The sequence below is a fragment of the Triticum urartu genome, chromosome 6A (assembly GCF_056163025.1).
Source record: "Triticum urartu cultivar PI428250 chromosome 6A, HENAU_Tu73, whole genome shotgun sequence".
In the NCBI taxonomy this organism is placed as follows: Eukaryota; Viridiplantae; Streptophyta; class Magnoliopsida; order Poales; family Poaceae; genus Triticum; species Triticum urartu.
This window is the reverse complement of record NC_141878.1, coordinates 588,022,971-588,043,987: the sequence shown is the minus strand read 5'-3', so window position 1 is coordinate 588,043,987 and position 21,017 is coordinate 588,022,971. Positions and strand designations below refer to the sequence as shown.

Sequence of the window (21,017 nt, the reverse complement as noted above, 5' to 3'; positions counted from 1 at the left end):
CTGAAGGACATCTGCACGTATATGTAAATCGGTAGCAATCCTTTTGCATAATCAAACTGAATTCAGTTCGGTTCAGTTAGTCGAGTCAAACACTGACGAATTCATCCAACCCGACCATGGTCACTCACCTCTTACTCCTCTCAGAACCTTGGAACTGTTGTGCTCAATGTGTAAAGAGAAGACCAGGCTTTTGATTGTAAATTATGCATGACAGACATATTAAATGATGGTCTGCATGTTTCCATTATGGCTTTCCCTCTGAATTTTTAGAACACATCGTTACAAGGATATCAGATTTCTTTTTTTCCTAATTCTGCACCTAACTACCTATTTCAATTCATGACCATTACTTGGTCAACCATGCTTTTAGCACTTCACCATACTGTTTGCATCTTTGTCCCAGTGAAGTTTTTTCATAGGCGATTGATGTGTTGACATAATGTGCAAACAGCAAGACGTTGATTTGTGAACTATATATTTACATGCAGTATAGGTTAATATTGATCTGTGATTTTCCTTACTTGGTCAACCTGTTTTTAGCACTTAATCATATTCTTTGCATCTTTGTTCCAGTGGCATATATGAGTATATCATGTGCGATTGAGGCTATCCTGCTGAAGGGAAGGAAGATGGAGGAGCAGATTCTAACAGCAAGCGTTAATTTCTTTACTTTGCTGTTAAGTAACTGTTGTCTTACTTCCTCTTATTTGTTTCAGGCGAATGTATACCCATCCACCTGATGGTTTTCTTAGTTTATCAGGCAGTCCACGAACGCCAACATTCCAGCCAATGCACTATCCATGTCATGTCCCCCTCCTAGACAACAGCAACAGGAGAATCTCCATTTTGTCGGTGTCCCCTCACATGTTGCATTCTCAACACCACCACCACCACCAGTTCATACTAAAAGGAAAAAAACACCATCCGAGTCTGGTTCTGGTAGAGGTTCTTTACAAAAAAAAAGGCCCATGTTGTAGAACAGGCCGGTGATGTCTTTGGTTGTCATGAGGCTGGCCGGTGAGAATGCCACGTTGCCGGAGCCAAATGAGCCCGGCGTAAACCTGCGGAGGAACATGACAGATACAGGATTTTCTGAAAATGAAAGCGAGTTCACCATGACTATGACAGATACTAGGTAGTTTAGCTTGGGATAGAATACAATGCACGGGTTACAACAGAAGTTATTTCTTGTCTCAGAATTACTGATTGCTCTTTGTTCTCATTTTCCTTGTTAGCTGAAACTATTCCTTGTCTACAGATAAGCGGAAGTCGTGTTCGGAGCCACCAACAGTGTCTTCCTTGGATTCGTTCGTGCAATAAGGAGGGTACCCGGCCTTCTTCACGTGTCAAGCAACAAGTAAGGACCAGCCTTCGGTTGTTACTATTGATTCATGTGCATGCGCAAAAACGAAAGAAAATACAATACTAGATTTGGACACAGCACGTGAACCAACAAGTTTGCACTTTCTTGACATGGGTGCAGGGGTGATCGAGGAGGATTTTCGTGGCCCGGTGGGTGTCATGCTCTTCAACCACTTGGAGGCGGACTTCACCATGAAGCCCAGTGACTACTGCACACAGATGATCATCCAGGTGATCGCGATGTCGGAGGTCGCCAAGGTGGAGGTCCTCGACGCCACCGTCCGGGGGGAGGTCCACCGGTGTCTGAACTCCAAGCCTTAGTAGATACATCTAGAGAAGTGGTATGTTTAGGTTGGTGGTGGAATGCTAGGGAAGGTACCCACCTTTAGATGATGGTTGTGTTCGTCTGATGTTAAATGGGATGTTCAGTTGAGATGTTGTTCCTTGACACGAGTCTGATGTTAAATGGGATGTTGTGATTTCTTTCAGTTGAGATGTTGTTCCTTGACATGAGTTTATTTTGCACTGGGCATGTCTATTTTCTATCCAGGAATAATGCATCTAAATTTTATTTTTTTTAATTCCTAATTAGCTACTAGTAGCGTGGGAGGAGAAGTGCACGCTACTACTACCTAGGATAGTAGTAGCACTGGTTGAGATAGTAGTAGCGCGCTGCCATCTGCGCTACTACTAACAGACGTACTAGTAGCGTGGGTGGCATCCACGCTACTGCTATCTAGTTAGCTGTAGCGCCTTATTGGTAGCGCTGCTGCTAGGCTTTTCCCTAGTAGTGAGATGGGATTAAATAAAGAAAGAATTTTGTGGGCTCTGCAGAATATCTGAACGGAGCGGCTAATTTGTAGAAAGAATTGTGTGGGCTCGATGTGTGATGTGTAGGGATACTAGTAAAAGGAAGGATTGATTGTGGGTTGAATACTTAAACGGTTGATGGTGTGCACACAACGGTTGTTACAATGCAAATACCCATTTCTGAGTCTAGACTCATCCGGTGAAGAGAAAGTTCACAAAAAGTACCTTTCAATTTTATTTTATTTTGCATGGAGATAATTTGGTGCTTGAGGTGCGTTCTCCTAATGATCTGAAATTTGGAGGGTACCTCATGCACCAATTATCTTCCATGCGATTTTTTATTTTATTTAAAAAAATTCTAATATTTGTTTTGAATTTTCTGATCATCGCAGGTGCAGCTGAGCTTGGGCACCGAATCGCCTTGTCCTTACACATGCTGCTAATATATCACGTCCTACTTTTTTCTCTTAGTCTCTATTTGTATATGGGTGTGACTTGCACTCATATATATGAGAGTTAACAATGTCCCATCTAACTTCTACACCATTTAGTTTTACACGGAGATTCATGAGTTTTTCCTTTTCTTGTTTGATTAATAAAATTACGTAGAAGTTGTAAGCGTTTATTTTTTTAAGATTTGCGTGCATTTCTTTAAGAGCTTAGATTTATGATTGTGCTTTCTCATTTAAAATGTCAATTAATATCAGGAGCATTACAAGTGCACAAAATTATATGTTGGTGAGGGAGCAAGACTTGCGGAGCAGTGTGCTAGAGTATGATAATCAAACTTGTCGTTGTGAGATTAATCACGTTTATTATGAATAGGTGGACAAACATGACCACCATTGAATGGTGAAGAAAAAAAAAGAATTACTAACAGAACGGGCCTCTAGAAATGTACAAGAATTTGTCTCTCCACCATAGCTTGTATCGATGCTAACAACAAAAATCGTCCTATCAATCTCGACAAGCCGAATAATAAAAGAAAACCATCCATTATCTTCTTTCGTAAATAATATTAATATGCCCATCAACCGTGTGATCTAATTATTTATGCTTTTTATTAGTGTTAATTTATTTATAAAGATAAATTGGTAGGTCTTCTCTTTAAAAGCTGATAGAATGTGTATCATCCTTTCACAATAGAAAAACATGTTTTATGACCTCTAGAGCTTGCTGCCAACTATTTTTTGTTTTCTAGAATAGTTTGTGTAAATGCCAGGATTTCCGCTGTATTCTTTATTATTACTAGTACTACTACTACTACTGCTGCTGCTACTGCTACTACTACTGCTGCTGCTGCTGCTACTATTACTACTACTGCTGCTGCTGCTGCTGCTACTACTACTACTACTATTACTACTACTACTACTACTATTACTACTACTACTACTACTACTACTACTACTACTACTACTACTACTACTACTACTACTACTACTACTACTACTACTACTATTAGTAGTATTATTATTATTATTATTATTATTGTTATTATTATTATTATTATTATTATTATTATATGACAACAACACTGATAAATTACAACTGGAGCTCACCCAGCAACCCCATGCGGACACCATCTCAACAACCATCATGGAATATATTTCAAACCGGGATCAAAGTTAACCAGTTCTGTTTTTACTTGAATGTGATGACGAATTATACCTGTGTTTAAACACATGTTAAGTCCATTTGGAATCAGTGAGTAAATAGTATAAAACTACCACTTTTCGCGTTATGGTTCCAAAAAACTATCGAAAATTTGTTTGTGACTGATGCCTACAACTTTTGGCCTCGGCTGTCTCAAAAAACCCAAATCGCTGAGTGCTTTGCAATTGATCGCGGTTATGACAGTTGGGGCCCACTCCTAAACAAACCGTTTGTTTGACCGTTTAGTTTGACCGTTAACTGACATGTGGGACCCACATGACAGTATCTGTAAATATTTTATAAATGCAATTTGGTCCCTGAAAATATTTCAAAAAAGCAATCAGGCCCCTGCCATGGCCGTCTTCCAGATCGGGCTCCTCCTGCCGTGCTCGTCGCTGTTGCAGCCGCGGCTGTGGGCAGCCACGGCGGGAGCATCTCGGCGGCCAGCTCCTGTCCGTGATGCAGGCGGCCGCGGCAGGAGCATCTGGACGGCCAACTCTTGTTTTTGCTGCGGGTGGCCGCATCCAGCAGCCCCCACCCCGCCGGTGAACCCCTTCTGCTCCGGCGTCGCGTCCATGGTCGTCATCAGGGGCAACTGCGTCGGAGAAAGCAGGGTGAGGGAGGAGCTCGGAGGAGCCGCACATGCGGCCGAGGTCACCGGCTCTCCATCCACAGGCCACGCGCAGGGGTCCGGCGGTGTGGATGGCGGCGGAGGTGGCTGCCGCTGCCGGGGCTCCTTGGGTGGCTGTATGGACCGCCGTGTCCAGGAGCTCGCCGCCTCAGGGACTCCATGGACGCCGGCGAGGTGGGCATGCGAGGGGAGGGGAGCGGGTCGCCGACGAGGTGTGCGCGCGAGGGGAGGGGAGCGGGTCTGGCGGGGTGGGCGTGCGAGGGGAGGGAGCGGGTCGCCGGCGCGGTGGGGCGCGAGGGGAAGGAGCGGGTCGCCGATGGGGTGGGCGCGCGAGGGAAGGGGACATGGTCGCCGGCGGGGTTGAAGATAAGACAGAGAGAGAAAGAGAGTACGGGGAAGAGGAGAGAAGGAGAGAGAAGAAGAAAAAAGAAGCTGACATGTGGGTCCCACATGTCAGTTAACGGTCAAACTAAACAGTCAACAAACGGTTTGTTTAGGAGCGGGCCCCAACTGTTATAATGGTGATCAATTGCAAAGCACTCGGCGATTTGGGTTTTTTAAGACAGCCAACGTCAAAAGTGGTAGGTATCAGTCACAAACAAATTTTCGGTAGTTTTTTGGAACTATAACGCGAAAAGTGGTAGTTTTATGATATTCACTCGGAATCAGTACATAACTTGCTATTGTGTGGGTCTACTGACTCTTGGTGAGCACTATATTACGCACGAACTATCCTTGTGCTTTGCCCGTATAATTCTATCTAAATTTAAATAAACATCAATTCTTCTCCCATTGCGAACGCGGGGGCATTTGTGCTAGTATATAATAGTAAAAGATTTTTTTTGGATTAGTTTGAATTGCTTACCACATATGTCAGGTGGTATATAATAGTAAAAGATAACATGCTTTGCGCACGTGCAGTTTACTAGCGTTGCGTTATACTCCCTCCGGTCCTTTTTACTTTGCATATTAGGTTTGTCCGAAGTCAATTTCATCCATCTTTGATCAAGTTTATATAAAAAATTATAGACATTCACATAACAACACCAATATCATTATATTCATCTTGGAATATATTTTTATATTATATTTATTAGACTTAGCAAAATTTGGTCAAACTTAGTAAAATTTGACTTTTGGCAAATTCAATGTGCAAAGTAAAAAGGACCGGAGGGAGTACTACATGTAAAAACTAACTAGCATATGTGTGCGTGATGCATTGTATTGCTAGCCGCTGCATGGATGCAACTGACGGTCCCAAGAATGGATCTTCGTCCGGACAAGTGGACATGCGGCAACAACCACGTCCGTCTCAGAAATGGACAACGGTGGGCGACGAGCAAGTGCTGGAAACTGGAAAGGTTGACGGACTCGAGGTCTTCGCTAGCTGCCGGCGTAGATGGGTCAAGCTCTAAGAAGAGGCGTGAGAATTTGGTATGACATGGAAGTGTGTGTGGCCGTGAGGACGCTGTAAATGTGTACTTAAACTCCCACTGAGCCATGACGCAGCTGAGCATCCAATCGCTCACACACCACCCAACACAACCCGGCAAAACTAACCAGGAACGTACGCACGTCTCCCTCGTTCTGCTCTCCGGACGCTTGAGGTGCGTATCTTCTCTCTTTTACTCATGTCTTAATTTTTTTCTTTTGGCCCCTGTCCATCTTGCTGTCAGACTTGTGGATGAACCAGGCAGGGGCCGATTTGGTTCAAAGGAAATAAAGAAAAAAACATGGAAATAGTTTTTTTATTGTTTGTCTAAAAAAAACTATGTCTTGATTCAAACAAATGGAGCGAAGTTGAAATGGAGACATTTTTCCTTTGATCTTAGTTTCATAGGAGATAATGCACGAGTTTTACAATTCACATGAAAAAGTTGTGAACGTCGGTTGGATGTTCTATGATACAGTTTTATCTAGTCTAGGTCGGGTCTAAGGGCAACTCTAACCGATCCTCTATCCGGCTATAAGGAAGGATAAATTCGGGTTTTTTCCTCTATACCGCACCTAGCCGATCCCCTAAACCAACGCCTATTCATTTCCCAAATATGCTCCGTCCCGAGGCGGCCGAGGATAAATTTTCTTCACGCAAATGCCTCCTTGTGTCCGGCCAGTGATTCGCGTGAAGCTCCCTTGTCGACAGCGGCGACCTCCTGGCCTCGCCACTGACCTCCCGGCGACCTTGTAGATGAAGAACTCATCCGAACGGCCACCCCCGAGTGGCCGAGTCACTGCCGACGGGAGACGGACATTCAGATGAGCTCAAGGTTATCATTCATGGCGACCACCAGCGGCAGCCCGGTGGCCCTCCTCGTCCTCCTCCTGGTACACGCACCGGTACGCGTTGTCCTGCGCGCCGGTGGAGCGTGCGTACCACAGGGGAGAGCCGGAACCAGGCTTTGGCGCGCTCCTTGCCGACGTAGTAGTTGGGCGTGATGGTCTCCGTGGACACCACCAGCGCGTGCGAGCCCCGCGGTGAGCAGGTCGTCATGGCGTAGAAGATGACGAGCTCCACCTCCTCGCGCGAGGCCTCCAGGTTCCGGTATGGCTGAATGAAGTGGCGCGCCGGGGGCAGGCACATCTCCTCTCCGAGCCAGGAGCGCTCCAGCAGCCGCGTCATGAAACGGCCGCATCATGAGGTACAGAACGGCCATGGCGACCGGGAGGAAAGCGGCCAGGAAAACGTGCACGGGCCGGAGCGCGTGCATCCTCGCGAAAAGCTCTATCATCGACAAGTTTTCTTCCGCCCAGGCGATGGCCGAGGGAGACAGCCGAGGGCTTCCACGGGTGGCTCTAGAACGAACCCAACGCCGCCCTCCATCCTCGCCGAGCACGAGCACAACGCGGGTCGGCGGACGCCAGCATTTCCGACGTGGTCACCATTGTCGCGGACACACATGTGCTTGATGATATGAAGGGTTTCATGGGATGGAAGTTAAGTGGTTGCATGCACCCTTGATAATGTGAGGGGCTTAAACGTGGTGAACAATAGATTGGTTGTATGTGCTTAATGATGTAGATAGCTTGTATGTATTTAAATGGAATCAGTTAGATATATAGGATTGCAGGGGGTTTCGCTCCACTAGTTCCTACTGGACGATAACATCTTGCCAAAGAAAATTTGATATACATCTCACAATTCTAAGGATATATTTCTTCTAGAAGTGGTCATACAAAATAAAACCCCGTCTGACCATGCAAACAGAGAACCCACCCCGCGTCGCCTCCACCCCGGGCGACTCGGGTACCCCCAAACTCTAGCCGCCGGGCTCCTCCCTCCGTCCTCCTCTCCCTCTACCGCCGCCGGAGGACGCCATCGGGCTAAGCCTGGTGGCCGACGGTGGTGGCGGAGGACCCCCTCCCTACTCGCGATGGAGGAGGTGGGGCTGACCTCATCCCGCGAGGAGGCGCAACCGATCTGGATCTAGGCGGCAACATGGCTTGCTTCGGGTGGCGGCCTTGGGCGGCGGTGTGGTCGATGGCGGCGGCGTGCAGAGGATGCAGTGGAGGACCGGGCAGATTGGGTCGGGTACATGCGGTGGTGGCCTCAGGTCATGGCCTGGTCGGGGTTGTTGCCTCGTTGCGCCGCAGCGAATGCTGGGGCGGCAGCCCCGGGCGATGGCGGGCGGAGAAGCCCAGATCGTCCTCGGCGGCATAGCATGGACGTACCCATGTCCAAGGCAGAGCTGCTCCGGCGGTCTGGCGGATTCGACCGCGGATCCCGTTCGGTACAGAGACGGTGAAGAGCGTGCTTGGGATTCATCCTAACGATTCTTCCGGCACGGCGCGGTGGGGTGGCAGCCCTCTCCCCATGCTCCAGTGGTGGTGCCCTTCGGCAGTGGTCGGAGTGTCGGGATACACCGTGGTGACAGTGTGGCTGGATGATCGCCCGATCTGGGCAGCTAGCTCCAGGGCTTTGAAGATGGTCTTGCAGATGCACATGTTGTCGGTTGGATGTTCTTGGGATGAATCTGGGTGAAAACCTGGTCTTCGGCCGGTGGCTGGAGCCGGTGATGGTATAACGCCCTTCGTGGCGCTTCCTTCATGAAGACATCATCGAGATGAAGCTCCCAACTTCTCTCGCTACCTACAAGAGAAATCCCTGATTAGTCGATCGGATGATGGCGGTGCTCTTGTGTCATTCCCTCTCTGGGGCTTCATTCTTGGAGGTGTGCATTGGCTCGAGAGACCAGTGGACAGTCTTACGGTGGAGCGGCGTCCCATGTCACGATCGACGATGTGGAGTCTTAGCAGCATGGCGCGGCAGGGTCTCGGCAACAGATGTATAACGATGGATGCGTGTAGGGAGGTGGCGTTGTCTGGCGCCATGGTGGCGTCGATGGCAGACCTGCCAAGGTCGACGTGTCAGTACCTGCTCTGAAGATGGATCGGTAGAAGACGACGGCGGCGGCCTCTCAGAGTGCGCCAGACCGATGTGTGCCCCGGAGCCGCCAAGAGGCTTAACTGGGGCCTCCGGCTTTAGATGTTAGGTTTTGGTATGAGGTATGTTTGATATTCGGTTTGGACTTTCGGCACCCTTTCATCAAATGGTTAGGAGTTGCGATAGATGTTGCCATGTTGTGACTTCAGACTTACATGAATAATTAATAAAATAACTGCATGCATCGCCCAGATGCAGAGGTAGGAGGTCATTCTCCTTTTTAGAAAAAAAATCTCACAATTCTAATTGAAAAGCGAAACTTTCACCAAAACCATGGGTTTTGCGCAAGAAGACCACATTCACTACTTAATGAGCTGATGTTCGTCGCAGGGGAAATGTCAGAAAGAATGACGATGTTGGGACGAGCTGGTGTAGATGGAGATTCGTCGCACCCTGGGCATCGAGAGACCCCTATCGACCATGGTCCGCAAACTTCGATGGAAGAGTTGTCGAAGGTGATAACAGAAGCCAATGGCATGCCGGTGTTGTTCGTCCCCTCTAGCAATGGGCGGCTGGTAGCAGTACCCCTAGACACCCTTCAGAATCTGATGCCCACCAATCGCGGCGAGGGCAGCGAGTCTGACAAAGAAAAGAAGGAGCAGGCTTTCCGTTCTTGGATGCTGCTTCTGGCTTCCCTGGTTGCCACCGTCACCTTCACTGCAGGGCTCACCCCACCCGGTGGTTTCTGGTCCACCGACGACAAGGACAACAAGTTCATTGCTGGTGAGCCAATCATGCGTGACAAATCTCGCTCGAGGTATGCAATTTTCCAGACCGGCAACATAATGGCCTTCTACACGTCCTTGATGATCATTGGGTTGCTCGCCAAGAATAGGAATGACAAGACGGTCATAAGTTTAGGTTTCATTTTGCTTGTAGCACTTTGTTTTGTGTGCTTGGTCTTTAGCTTTATCAGCGGCTCATGGCAGGGCCCCATACAAGGGGCGGTGAACGTCGTTCTTGTACTTGTACTTTACGTTTTCTACATGACGTTGGTACGGACTATCTCCTGGTGTTCTAGTACATTCTCAAGGCATCAAGGATCCCCGGATTCGGTTCCTTAAGAGGTCGGCTGATTGCTACGATCGAATAAGTAATGGCAAGGAGGAAGATTTTACAAAAGACACAGCAAGAAAATTCCATCAGCGGCCTGCCTGCCTGAACACGTACGTAATTATGCGCCCATTGTGGAGTAAACAATGGTAGTAACCGTGTTAGTGAAATCTGGTTTCTATTTGTAACTACAGGAGAAAACTGCCATTGCTAATCATTAGTATATCTCCTATTTTGTTGGATGAAGTTGTAATAAGTTGACTCCTCTATATGTCAATCATACATTACTGGAATTTCCATTTTAGCCGAGTACCCAGAACACTCGGCAAAGGGCTATCCAAACTCGACAAAGTCTTTCCGGAGTGTTGAACTCCACAAAGAGGGCTCGGTGTACCTCCTTCTGGCAATACAGGGTCTACCAAGCTCCTTCTGTCGGGCACATGGAAAAGGCTTTGCCGAGTGTCAACCAGGGTGTTCGGCACAATAAAGTGACTGACGGGCGGGAGATGGAGACGACGCATGCCACATGGCAAAGGGATTGCCGAGTTCCTTTGGCCGGACACTCGGTAAAGAGCGAAGAACATGAGGGTGACATGTGTCCCTCTAGTACGTCTTATGTGTCCCTTTGCCGTGTTCCGAGGCTCAGGAAAGGTAGATGGACATGAGGGCGGCATGTGTCCCTCTAGTTCTCCGTGTCGGCCCATTTATCGAGTTCTGATGCTCGACAAACACTACAAAAAATATGCTAATCAGTGACCTTCTGTCATAAATCTATGAACATTTTCAACCAATTGGTTGTAACCTGTTTGGGAGGGTCCAAACCCAAAAACATAACGACCATTTTGGTCAGAAATATCATAATTTATTTACTCAAAATGGCTGTAAGCAGATAACACTGTTTACTTCCTCTGATTACAACCAATTTAAATGGTCGTATTTGCTAATTCGGATTGCGTCCAAATAATTGGACGTCCACATCAGCAGTTTGAACCCTTGGCACTATGTGTTTTTCCTGCCATACCTGATTAAGAAGATTAACAATTTGTGGAGGCACAACTTTTGGTCTCTGGTTTGCAGGCATCACAAGGATTAGTAAAACAGTGTTTGTAGGCACTTTTCAAAGAGCATTCACGTGTAGGTGTTAGTTTACAAACAAGAACATCCTGCCCCGGAGCATTAAGAATAGGGTTTTGCAAAATAGCATGAGCCGTTTGTGGCTTGAATAAAGAATTGACCAGTTCAGCATTCCAAGCTTTCTGGTTGGAGATCCAAAGGTCCTTAACAACAGCTGGGTAAGCAAAAGGACTTTGTTGGATAATCAAATTATCATAATATTTTTCCATTGAGAGAACCAAGGGGAACTCCAAATGGAGCTGCTGCCATCGACTATTTGGTAAAAATTGCTGGAATTAAAAGAGGCCTTACCTTAAGAATCGCTGTCCAGAAGGCTGATTTGGGTATATTTTGTTTTGCCTTCCAAATGGATGTGTCGCTGTGGTATTTTAACTTGAGAATGAGGGTAAGATGATTGTGGGGTTCTTTTCCTAACCTCCAGGCCGCTGAAAGAATTAGTCCTTAATTAATAGCCTGCCAGTTTCTGACACCTAGGCCACCAATCTTTTTTCCAGCGCAAATGTCAGCCCAAGTTCTAAGACAAAGATTCTTTGTAGATGGTTCTTCATTGAGTCCTGTCCACCAAAAGTTCCTTATAATAGCCATGAGCTTAGGTAGAAACTTTTTTGAGAAAAGTATATTGGACATATAGTAGACAGGTATAGACAAAAAGACAGATTTAGTAAGAGTTAGCCTAGCAGCATGTGAAAGTCTGTTGGCTTTGTAAGCACTCAACTTAGATTTAAATTTGTCATAAAAAAAGTTGTACGCTGCCGATTTTTTTTGTAGGAAGGATGAGAGGATGTCCGAGATGAATGGTATTCTAGTTTGGGGGAGGGGGGGGGGGGTGAGTATCGTGATTAGATTGGAAACATATGATAGACAAGGAAGTATTCTCGCTTGTTTGTACTCGAACAATATCATGTACTCCTATATATTGCCCATGAGGCTCAACCAATAAACATCGATTCCACCAATCTCTCTCTCTATCCATTCTAACAGACTCCATTAGCTCTCGTGGGATGGATATGTAAGCATCTTGCCATAGAGCATTGGACTCACATCTCACACTTCTGATTGGGCTATTAAAAAATTTCACTGTAACTTTGAGTTTTACACAAGAAAACAATATTCACTAAGTAATCGAATCAATTTGTTGCACAAAATGTGCCAGAAGCCAATGTAATGGGAGATTCATCACAGTCTGAACATCATGAGATCCCCATTGACTATCGTCTGCAAATATCGACTGATGAGTTGTTGAAGGTAAATGAACGAGCCAATGGTATGCCGGTGTTGTTCGGTGACCGCCAGGTGCCTTTTTCAGGACAATGCTTCGGTTCCTTAAGGCACCTGCCTTTATGTCTATGACAAATGGGCCCACATGTCAATGACCCAAAGGCAGGTGCCTTTAAGGCACCGAACATGCATCCCTTTTTTCAGGGGTATCACCAAGTTTTATTAATTGATCATAAACCAGCCGCGGTGGAATGCAAATAGAATCATGGGGCTGGACCAACCAAATGTGTCGCCGCTGATCAGGAGAATGAGAAAACTTGGCTAACCTATCGCCACATCAAGATATCTATAGTACATCAAGTGGAGCGTCAACCCGCAAACAATATCGCCACATCAAGATATCTATAGTACATCAAGTGGAGTGTCAACCCGCAAACAAAAAGCTGATCAAGAGCATACGTCCACGTAGTGATACTTTCTTCTATATAACTAATTAGCATGTGTCTTCACAAAAAATGGCCATGTGTGATAACAAATACATTATATTTTAATTAGTAATACTAATCGGGTGACCCAAGGCTTACCCATTACTAATCGTGTTACCAATCGGGCTTACCCATGGATGAAGGTGATGACCCATCCAATTCGGGTCGGGGTCCCTTGGGCGCGGATGCCCATGGGTCGAATTGCTGGGCTAAGACGGGAGCGATGCCGTCACCTAGTTGGGCAAGGCCTAAGGATTTTTCTTATTTTTGTTAATTCATCTTTCTATTTTGAACTTTGTTAATCTTGAAACATGTTAATTTTTTTTAATAATTTCATAAAATATTCCCGTTTTTTCAATTTTTGTTCACAAATTTACAAAATGTTTGCATTTCAAAAAAGTCAATAAGTTTTTAAAAGTACATTGTGTGCAGTTTTTTCATAAAAATTCATCAATTATTGGGAGTATGTTAATAATTTTGGAAAAACTGTTCAAGTTTGTATAATTTTCATACACAATTTTAAATTCTATAACTTTGAAAAATTTCAAGAAATGGTTAGGACAAAGAAATTGTTCATGTTGATTGATAATGACCGAAATTACTAATAACATAAGTATTCATGTTAAGAAAAACTACACGCTCACATATGCACCCGTCTCACTTAGGCTGTCATACTCCTCTCAGCTGGTGTTTTTTTCACTACGGATAAATGATCCCCAACTTCTCGCAATAGCCTAACACGTACATATGAGGCATCTATGGCAGATTTGAACAATTTTCAACATTGTTTACAAGTTGCGACATATCCGGCCATTTATCGGCCCTTTTTCACCGAAAAAACTCCAGAAAATGCAAAACTTGTCAAAAATCCATACAACTTGGCATGATTCCTTGAATTGGTCATAAGAGCTAGTGGGAAAAAATTGGGTTCATTTGACGGATGTTGAAACATAACAAACTTTCAAACGGACCCTTCCGGACTACCTGAACAAGCTTCGTTGAACATGGTCTATTTTTGGACATCCTTAAAATGACGCCAAATTTTTCAAGCAGGTGGGCATGCCCATGATAGGAATCCATGTCTGGTTTCGATGACTTTCGAATTTGTATGAAAGTTGCGACACGTCTGGCCATTTATCAGCCTTTTGTAACCAAGAAAACTCCTGAAAATGCAAATCTTGTCGAAAACTCAAACAACCTGGCATGTTACCTTGAATTGGTCATACATGCCCATAAGAATCGGGGCCTTTTAAAGGGCGTCGAGAAACGAGGTGCTCCCAAATGGACCCTTCTGGCCAACCCGAACACATTCCGTTGAACATGGTATTTTCTTGGAAATCTCAGGAGTGACCCCAGCTTTTGCAAGCAGGTGGGCATGCCCTAGTCATACATGCCCAGTTAGAATGACTTCTGACGATGTATGCATGTTGTGACATGTTCGGCCATTTATCAACCTTTTCCACTCGGAAAACTCCATAAAATGCAAAATTTGTCAAAAACCGAAACAACTTGCCATGCTAGATTCAATTGGTCATATAAGGGCATGAAAAAAATATTGAGGCCATTTCCAGGATATCGAGAAATAACATTCTCTCAGACGGAGCCTTCTGACCTACCTGAACACCCTTGGTTCAACATGGTCTCTTTTTGTACATCCTTAAAATAGCCCCAAGTTTTCTACTAGGTGGGCATGACCATGATAGGCATACATGTCAGCTTTGAACTTTGCATTGTTCCTTAAATTGGTCATACAAATCCATGGAAAAAAATTGAGGCAATTTTAAGGATATCGAGAAACAATGTGCTTTTGGACGGAGCATTCTCGCTTACTCGGACACCCGCCATTGAACATGATCTATTTTTGGATATTCTTGAAATGAACCCACTTTTGCAAGAAAGTGGAAATTTCGGGTAGACATCCATGCAAGGTTTGATTGAATTCCGACACAGTTTGCACGTTGCGACACGTCCGACCATTTATTGACTTTTTTGACTGAGGAACTCCAGAAAAATGTAAAATTTGTCAAAACCAAAACAATTTGACATGGTTCCTTGAATTGGTCAACAATGTCATGGAAATTTTGGGGCCATTTCAAGGTTGTCGAGAAACAATGTGCTCTCAGACAGAGCGTTCTTGGTTACCTCAACACCCTTCGTTCAAAATGGTTTATTTTTGTACATCCCTAAAACAAACTCAATTTTTGCCACCAGGTGGGCATGTCCCTGGTAGGCATCCATGTCTGGTTTGTACGGTTTCCATCACCTTATGCAAGTTGCGACACGTCGAACCATTTATGAGCCATTTTGACCAAGAAAACTCAAGAAAATGCAAAATTTGTCGAAAACCGAAATAACTTGGCATGATGCCTTGAATTGGTCATACAAGCCACCAAAAAATTGGGTCCATTTCAAGAATGTCGAGAAATAACATGCACTCAGATAGAGCCTTCTAACCTACCCTGACACCCTTCGTTGAACATAACCTAATTTTGGACATTCTTGAAATGACCCTAGCTTTTGCAAGAAAGTGGGCATTCGTTGAACATATGAGAGGACTAACGAGGAAACCAAGGACATCGTGGATGCTGAAGTGCAGGCCCATTTTGAATGGAAACGTCCACCTCCGAAGGAAACAATACATCCGGTGAAAGCGAAGCGCACTCTGGATGCCCTTAAGCGACCACCATGGCCTCCGCTGCAATCCAACCATGACCGCTGCATTGAAAAGACATATGATGAAGCGCGGTGGTAGGGAAGTACTACTAGTGCTGCAAGACGAAGAAGTGGGAAAACAATTCCCTAGCTCGGCGAACAGGAGAAGCAATCGTGCCCCCCGCTCAAGGTGTCTAGCGATATCGCTAATCATCCGGGGCTACTGCCTAGTACCAACTCTTGGTGATTACGTGGGCGATGATGTACAGTTTGAAACGACTAAGGTAGTAGAGACCTTTAGATACGAGCATGGGAAGCCTCTCATCAAACCTGATCAGTTCCCTCATCTAACAACGATGATGCGAATATTGCATGACTGGTACATGGAAAGCTGCAGGAAAGATGGGACCGATAGTATGATGGTGAGAATTAAATAAGAGCATGACTTCATTGGAGTCGACCTGATGCCTGTTGAATTTGTGGAATTATTTCACTTATTCAATCAAGAGGCCCTCGATAAACAACTCATGACTTGCTACTGTCTGTAAGTATTACTTCTGTAGTTAAGTCTCTAGCGCAGCTCGTTCATTGCATGTATATATAATTATCCTCACTATATTATGTAGATTGAAGACCGTCGAATGCAAAAGAGGACAAATCTATTACATTGGGTTCATTAGCCCAAATACCGTAAATGAATGGACGGTAGAAAAAAGAGTTGAAGATACTGAGGAAAACTTGCTAAAAGCGTTCCTTCGACATCAAAACAAAAGGGAAATGCCCTTTCCTTACAACTCCAAGTGAATGTTACTGTCTTGTGCATATTCGGTTTCGCTTACTCGAGGTTAAGTGATGTAATTGATGAGTTATGCATGCACAGGTTCCACTTTATTCTGCTATCCATTAAGCTTGACGGGGGAGTAGTAACTGTCTTAGACTCGAGACGTAAAGATCCCAATGATTATGTGGACATGACTGCTATTCTTCAGAAGTAAGTTCAATCATTATCGCACCATATCATCAACTTTCGTTCATTCCTGATATCAAGTAATCATTTTCTTTGCCGGGTAGGGTTTGAAAAAAGTTCACAGGAATGGTTCCGGGTCTGAAGAACGAGCTGCGATTTACACACCCCAAAGTAAGCAGAACTAGCTAGTTTTGCGCATCTCTCATTGATTCTAGTTTCATCAATACATTTATCATGCTTGATTATCAGTTTGATTGAACTCTATTATCGTAAAGTGCTTGTGACAGGCAGACGGGAATCATTTATGTGGATACTACGTTTGTGAGTTCATTCGCCACTCGACCTCTGAGCGGGGCTTCTCTGACAAACAATTTGAAGTACGTAAACAATATTCACAATTTTATTTTATTACCATCAATTATGTTGAGTTTCATTCATATATATGTATTGACCCCCTTCTTTAAATTAGATCTAGCAGATGCGGGATGAACTCCTACCACATGATCGTATAGGAGCAATTCAAGAGCAATTGGCGGGATTCTTTCTTGACCACGTCATACATGAAAAGGGAGAATACCATACGGAAATTCAATGGGAGTTTGGTGCTTGATGATGTCAGGGATGTTATATTGTATATATGTAGTAGCGTCGGATAAATATATGAAAACTTGTTGTTCGACCAAGCACGGAGAAAGAGAGGTCACTTCTCTCTATATATGTTCATGACGATCTTGTGTAATTAATGGTTTCCTTCATTTGCTTACTAGCTATAGCGTCAAGTTCTGTCTATATGTAGTAGTTAGCGTCGACCAAGCACGGAGAAAGAGAGGTCACTTCTCTCTATATGTAGTAGCAAGCTAACACAATATGAAACCCATAAACCTCCCCTTAAAAAAACAAAAACCCCAGCGCCTGGGGGCTGTTGACGTGTGGCTGCCTTTTAGTCCCGGTCGGTGTGACCAACCTGGACTAAAGGTCCTCCTGCCTGGGCGCCCCACAACGGCCATGTGGAGCCCCTTTAGTCCCGGTTCGTAAGCCAACCGGGACTGAAAGTAATGGGCATTAGTCCCGATCGTTTTGTCCCGGTTGCAGAATCGGGACTAAAGGCCCTCTGGAACCGGGACAGATGCCCTGTTTTCTACTAGTGCTAGAACAGGGATCAAACACATAGAGACATCAGAAACACGTCCAGAACATAAAACCCTAGCCTCCAGAAGGCATTCAGAGGGGAAATTGGCAAGGAGAAGATCGTCATCTTCACCATCACGTGCGAGGGAACAACGACGTCAATCATCTTCATCAATCATCATCACCGACCTCTATCTTCACCTCATTGTAATACCAAACCCTTCGTGGATTGCTACATGTATTACTTGTTTGATCCAATCATATTCATCGATGTTATTCACTTGATGTTCGTCATTCCTACGTATGAGTAAAACCCCTAATTCTAGGTGATATGGATGAACCTTGGTATATATAGGTGTTGGAACATTAATAAGGATATGAGATCCTCTGTTGAATGTTTAGTTTAATAACCCTCATGAATTTTGTGGAGGGGCCTCACTTGGCATATCACTATCATTGTAAAGGTTAGGAAGTGAAGACAATTAGAGGTAATAGTAAAAGCCTTCACACCTAGCTTTGCAATTGATAGGGGAATAATAAAGAACCCTTGGTGAAGCCGCGTACACAGAAAAACTCTTAATTACCATAGTTGTAACTTGCAAGGTGGAACTACGGTGGTGGTATGTGTGGTGCGAAGTCTGCCTAGAGTATAATGTTTTTTTACCATGGAAACTGCAGGGCTCGGCCCACATCATAGAATTTTTATTGAAAGAAGTTAAGTCATATGTACAAGCATGTTACAAGTCCACCAGAGGTGGAAAAGGAAAAGAAACTGAGCTAGATCTAGACTAGTCTAAAATCCAAAAACTAAAGTATTCTGTACCTGGATCCGCCTAGTTTAAACATTAAGAGTGGCTCAAGTATGCAGTTAGTACTATGCCATTGCAAAAGTCACGATAGACAATACCAATGGGTTTCTAGACTCCCTGAGAAAGCTTTACTCCTCTGCTAGTCTCAACCGTTACTTGTTTCACTGCCCTCGTTCATTTTAGTTTATGTTCATTACTTTTCATTTGCGCTCAACTCAAAATATTATTTATCTTTGGTCTCAACTTGTGAGTCTATAATTATTTTCAGTAACAATTCCATAAGCCACTACAAAGGACAATAGTTATGTGCTCCTCGTGGGATAGATACTCTTATTTTAAAAAAGGTACAACTAAACCTTGTGCTATTGCATGCCATCAAACTTTTTCTGGTGCAGTTGAAGGAGAGCTGAGCGTTTTATCTTGTGTCCATTTTTTTATTGGTTTTGAGCAATCATGGACGAATAAGAACAACTTTACCAGCTGGTTGTTATTAATGTTGAGGGTCCCGTTCAAGGTGAAAACTTCATATCAATTATACTACCGAGCCCAGCTGGTGAAACGTATGAAATTAACCCTCGGTTACTCATCGTGTTGAAAAATATGAAATTCCGAGGTTCTGGTATGGAGAACCCGTACGAACATGTGCACGAATTTGATGAGATATGCAGGGCACATAAATTACATGTTTTTTCTTATGAAGAAATTAAATTTGAATTCTTCTCCTACATCCTGGCTAATGATGTAAAAGCATGGTTACAAGGTTAGCTTGCAGGTACCTTCAGCGCCTGGAATGAATTATCCTTTGCATTCCTGGCTTGCTTTTTTCCACAAAGTAAACTCTTTTTTTTTGCAGAAATACACAAATTAAACTTTATAAAGTGAGAAGGAAAATTGGCGGCTTCCGGCAAAGGCTAGGCGAAAGTTTCAGAAAATCTTACCTTTTATTTTTTACTTTTTCTCTTTATATTAGGACGCCGATAACTGCCACACGCGTGGCATATACGACATGCACCCACATATCGTGTGTGGTGTGAGCAGAAGGTAGCCCACACGGGCTGTGTGTAGGCGGACATTAGGATTGCCCACACGTGTGGGCGCGGCTGCTTCGTGCCACACGCCCAACAAGTACTACTCATCTTCACCCCGTGCGTGTGGCACGAAGCAAAAATGCCCACACGTCCTGACGCAGCTACGTTAGGTGCCCCGCGGGATGACGATTTAGTTGCCATCCTGGTTGGCAGATGTAGTGATCTGAAATGGCAAGTGTAGTTGTAAAAGCATGGCAACTCTATCTGTTTTGGTTAGCTATAGTTGCCATGTCTAATTTATGTTAGTTGCCGCGTGTAATCAAACCGTAGTTGCCGTGTGTGATTAACTACTTGCCACATATGATCAAAACAGTAGTTGCCATGTGTGTTTACCTAGTTGCCACGTATGGTCCAACCATAGTCGTCATGTATTGTTAATCACAGTATCCATGTGTGTTTATCTGGTTGCCACGTACGCGCAACTGCAGTTGCCGTGTAACAAAGAATCACAGTTGCCATGTGTGTGTACCGAGTTGCCACGTTCGCGTAACTGCAGTTGCCGTGTAGCAAAGAATCACAGTTGCCATGTGTGTGTACCGAGTTGCCACGTTCGCATAACTGCAGTTGCCGTGTAGCAAAGAATCATAGTTGCCATGTGTGTGTACCGAGTTGCCACGTTCGCGTAACTGCAGTTGCCATCCACAAGATAGGAGTGTCGTGTGGGCGAAAAGTAGTTCGCCCACACGCGCATGACCTAGATGGTGGTTGTGTGGTCGAAAAGCAGTTTGCCCACACAACGCAGCTGGCAAACAGCATGGTGCGGGCGTGTGGGCAAAATCTCCAACGCCCACACACCAGCCCCGTCCTACGTGCCACACCAAATTCACCTTTTTGTATCAAAATTCGTGCAAAAGACAGTGAACGATGATCCGGACGTGTGGACGAGTTGGGTAACGTCCACACATGTGGACGTTAGTGTTTTCGTTATATTAAGTATAAGTATAATAGCGTGCTATGCACACGCAGTTTACTAGCGTTGCGTTACACGTGCAACAGCTAATTAGAGGACTGTTATGTTCATACAAAGATGCATGCGTGCATTTGTGTGCGTCATGCGTGCATGTGTATAGAGAGCCGCCGCATGCAGACGCAACTGATGACCGTCCCAGGATGGATCTTTGTCGGTTTGTCCGGTGGCTCCGCTAGACAAAGTAGCCGGACAAGTGGACATGCGGCAACAAGCCCGTCTATATAAGACAGGGACAACGGTGGGGGACGAGCGCGTGCTCGAAAGGGTTGACGGACTCGAGGTCTTCGCTAGCTGCCGGCGAGATGGGTCAAGCTCGTGTTAGAATAAGTTGTATAGAGGTAGGAGAGTAGTTTTTAAACTTGTAATCTTCTTTCTTATCTCTTCTTCTGTTTTCTCCTTCTGTAACCGATTGAGTCGATCCTGATCTCTCTCTCTCGATCGATCTCTACCTTGTAAGCCACGGCATGTCTCTTATATATACAATGCGGCCCAGACGAAGGGTTCTACGCTTCCTCAATTACTTTACATGGTAACAGAGCCTCTTCCTCGATAGATCAGGAAAGATCGCATCTAGCTACCTCTTCGACCGAGCGAGATGTCCACCACCTCCGCCGCC

At 44.9% G+C, this 21,017-nt stretch overlaps 1 protein-coding gene across 1 annotated transcript; it reads left to right on the top strand.

The window, feature by feature from the left end:
• The first annotated feature begins 5,975 nt into the window (after positions 1-5,975).
• On the top strand, positions 5,976-10,247 carry LOC147966729 (uncharacterized). Its single transcript, XM_087529057.1, has 2 exons — positions 5,976-6,063; positions 9,228-10,247. The coding sequence occupies exon 2, from the start codon at positions 9,233-9,235 to the stop codon at positions 9,959-9,961; it is 729 nt and encodes a 242-aa protein (XP_087385183.1). The 5' UTR covers positions 5,976-6,063; positions 9,228-9,232; the 3' UTR covers positions 9,962-10,247.
• Positions 10,248-21,017: the final 10,770 nt, after the last annotated feature.

What these genes read in the sequence shown, in the direction of transcription:
- LOC147966729 (XM_087529057.1), top strand. Translation starts at nt 9,233, where the DNA reads ATGTCAGAAAGAATGACGATGTTGGGACGAGCTGGTGTAGATGGAGAT.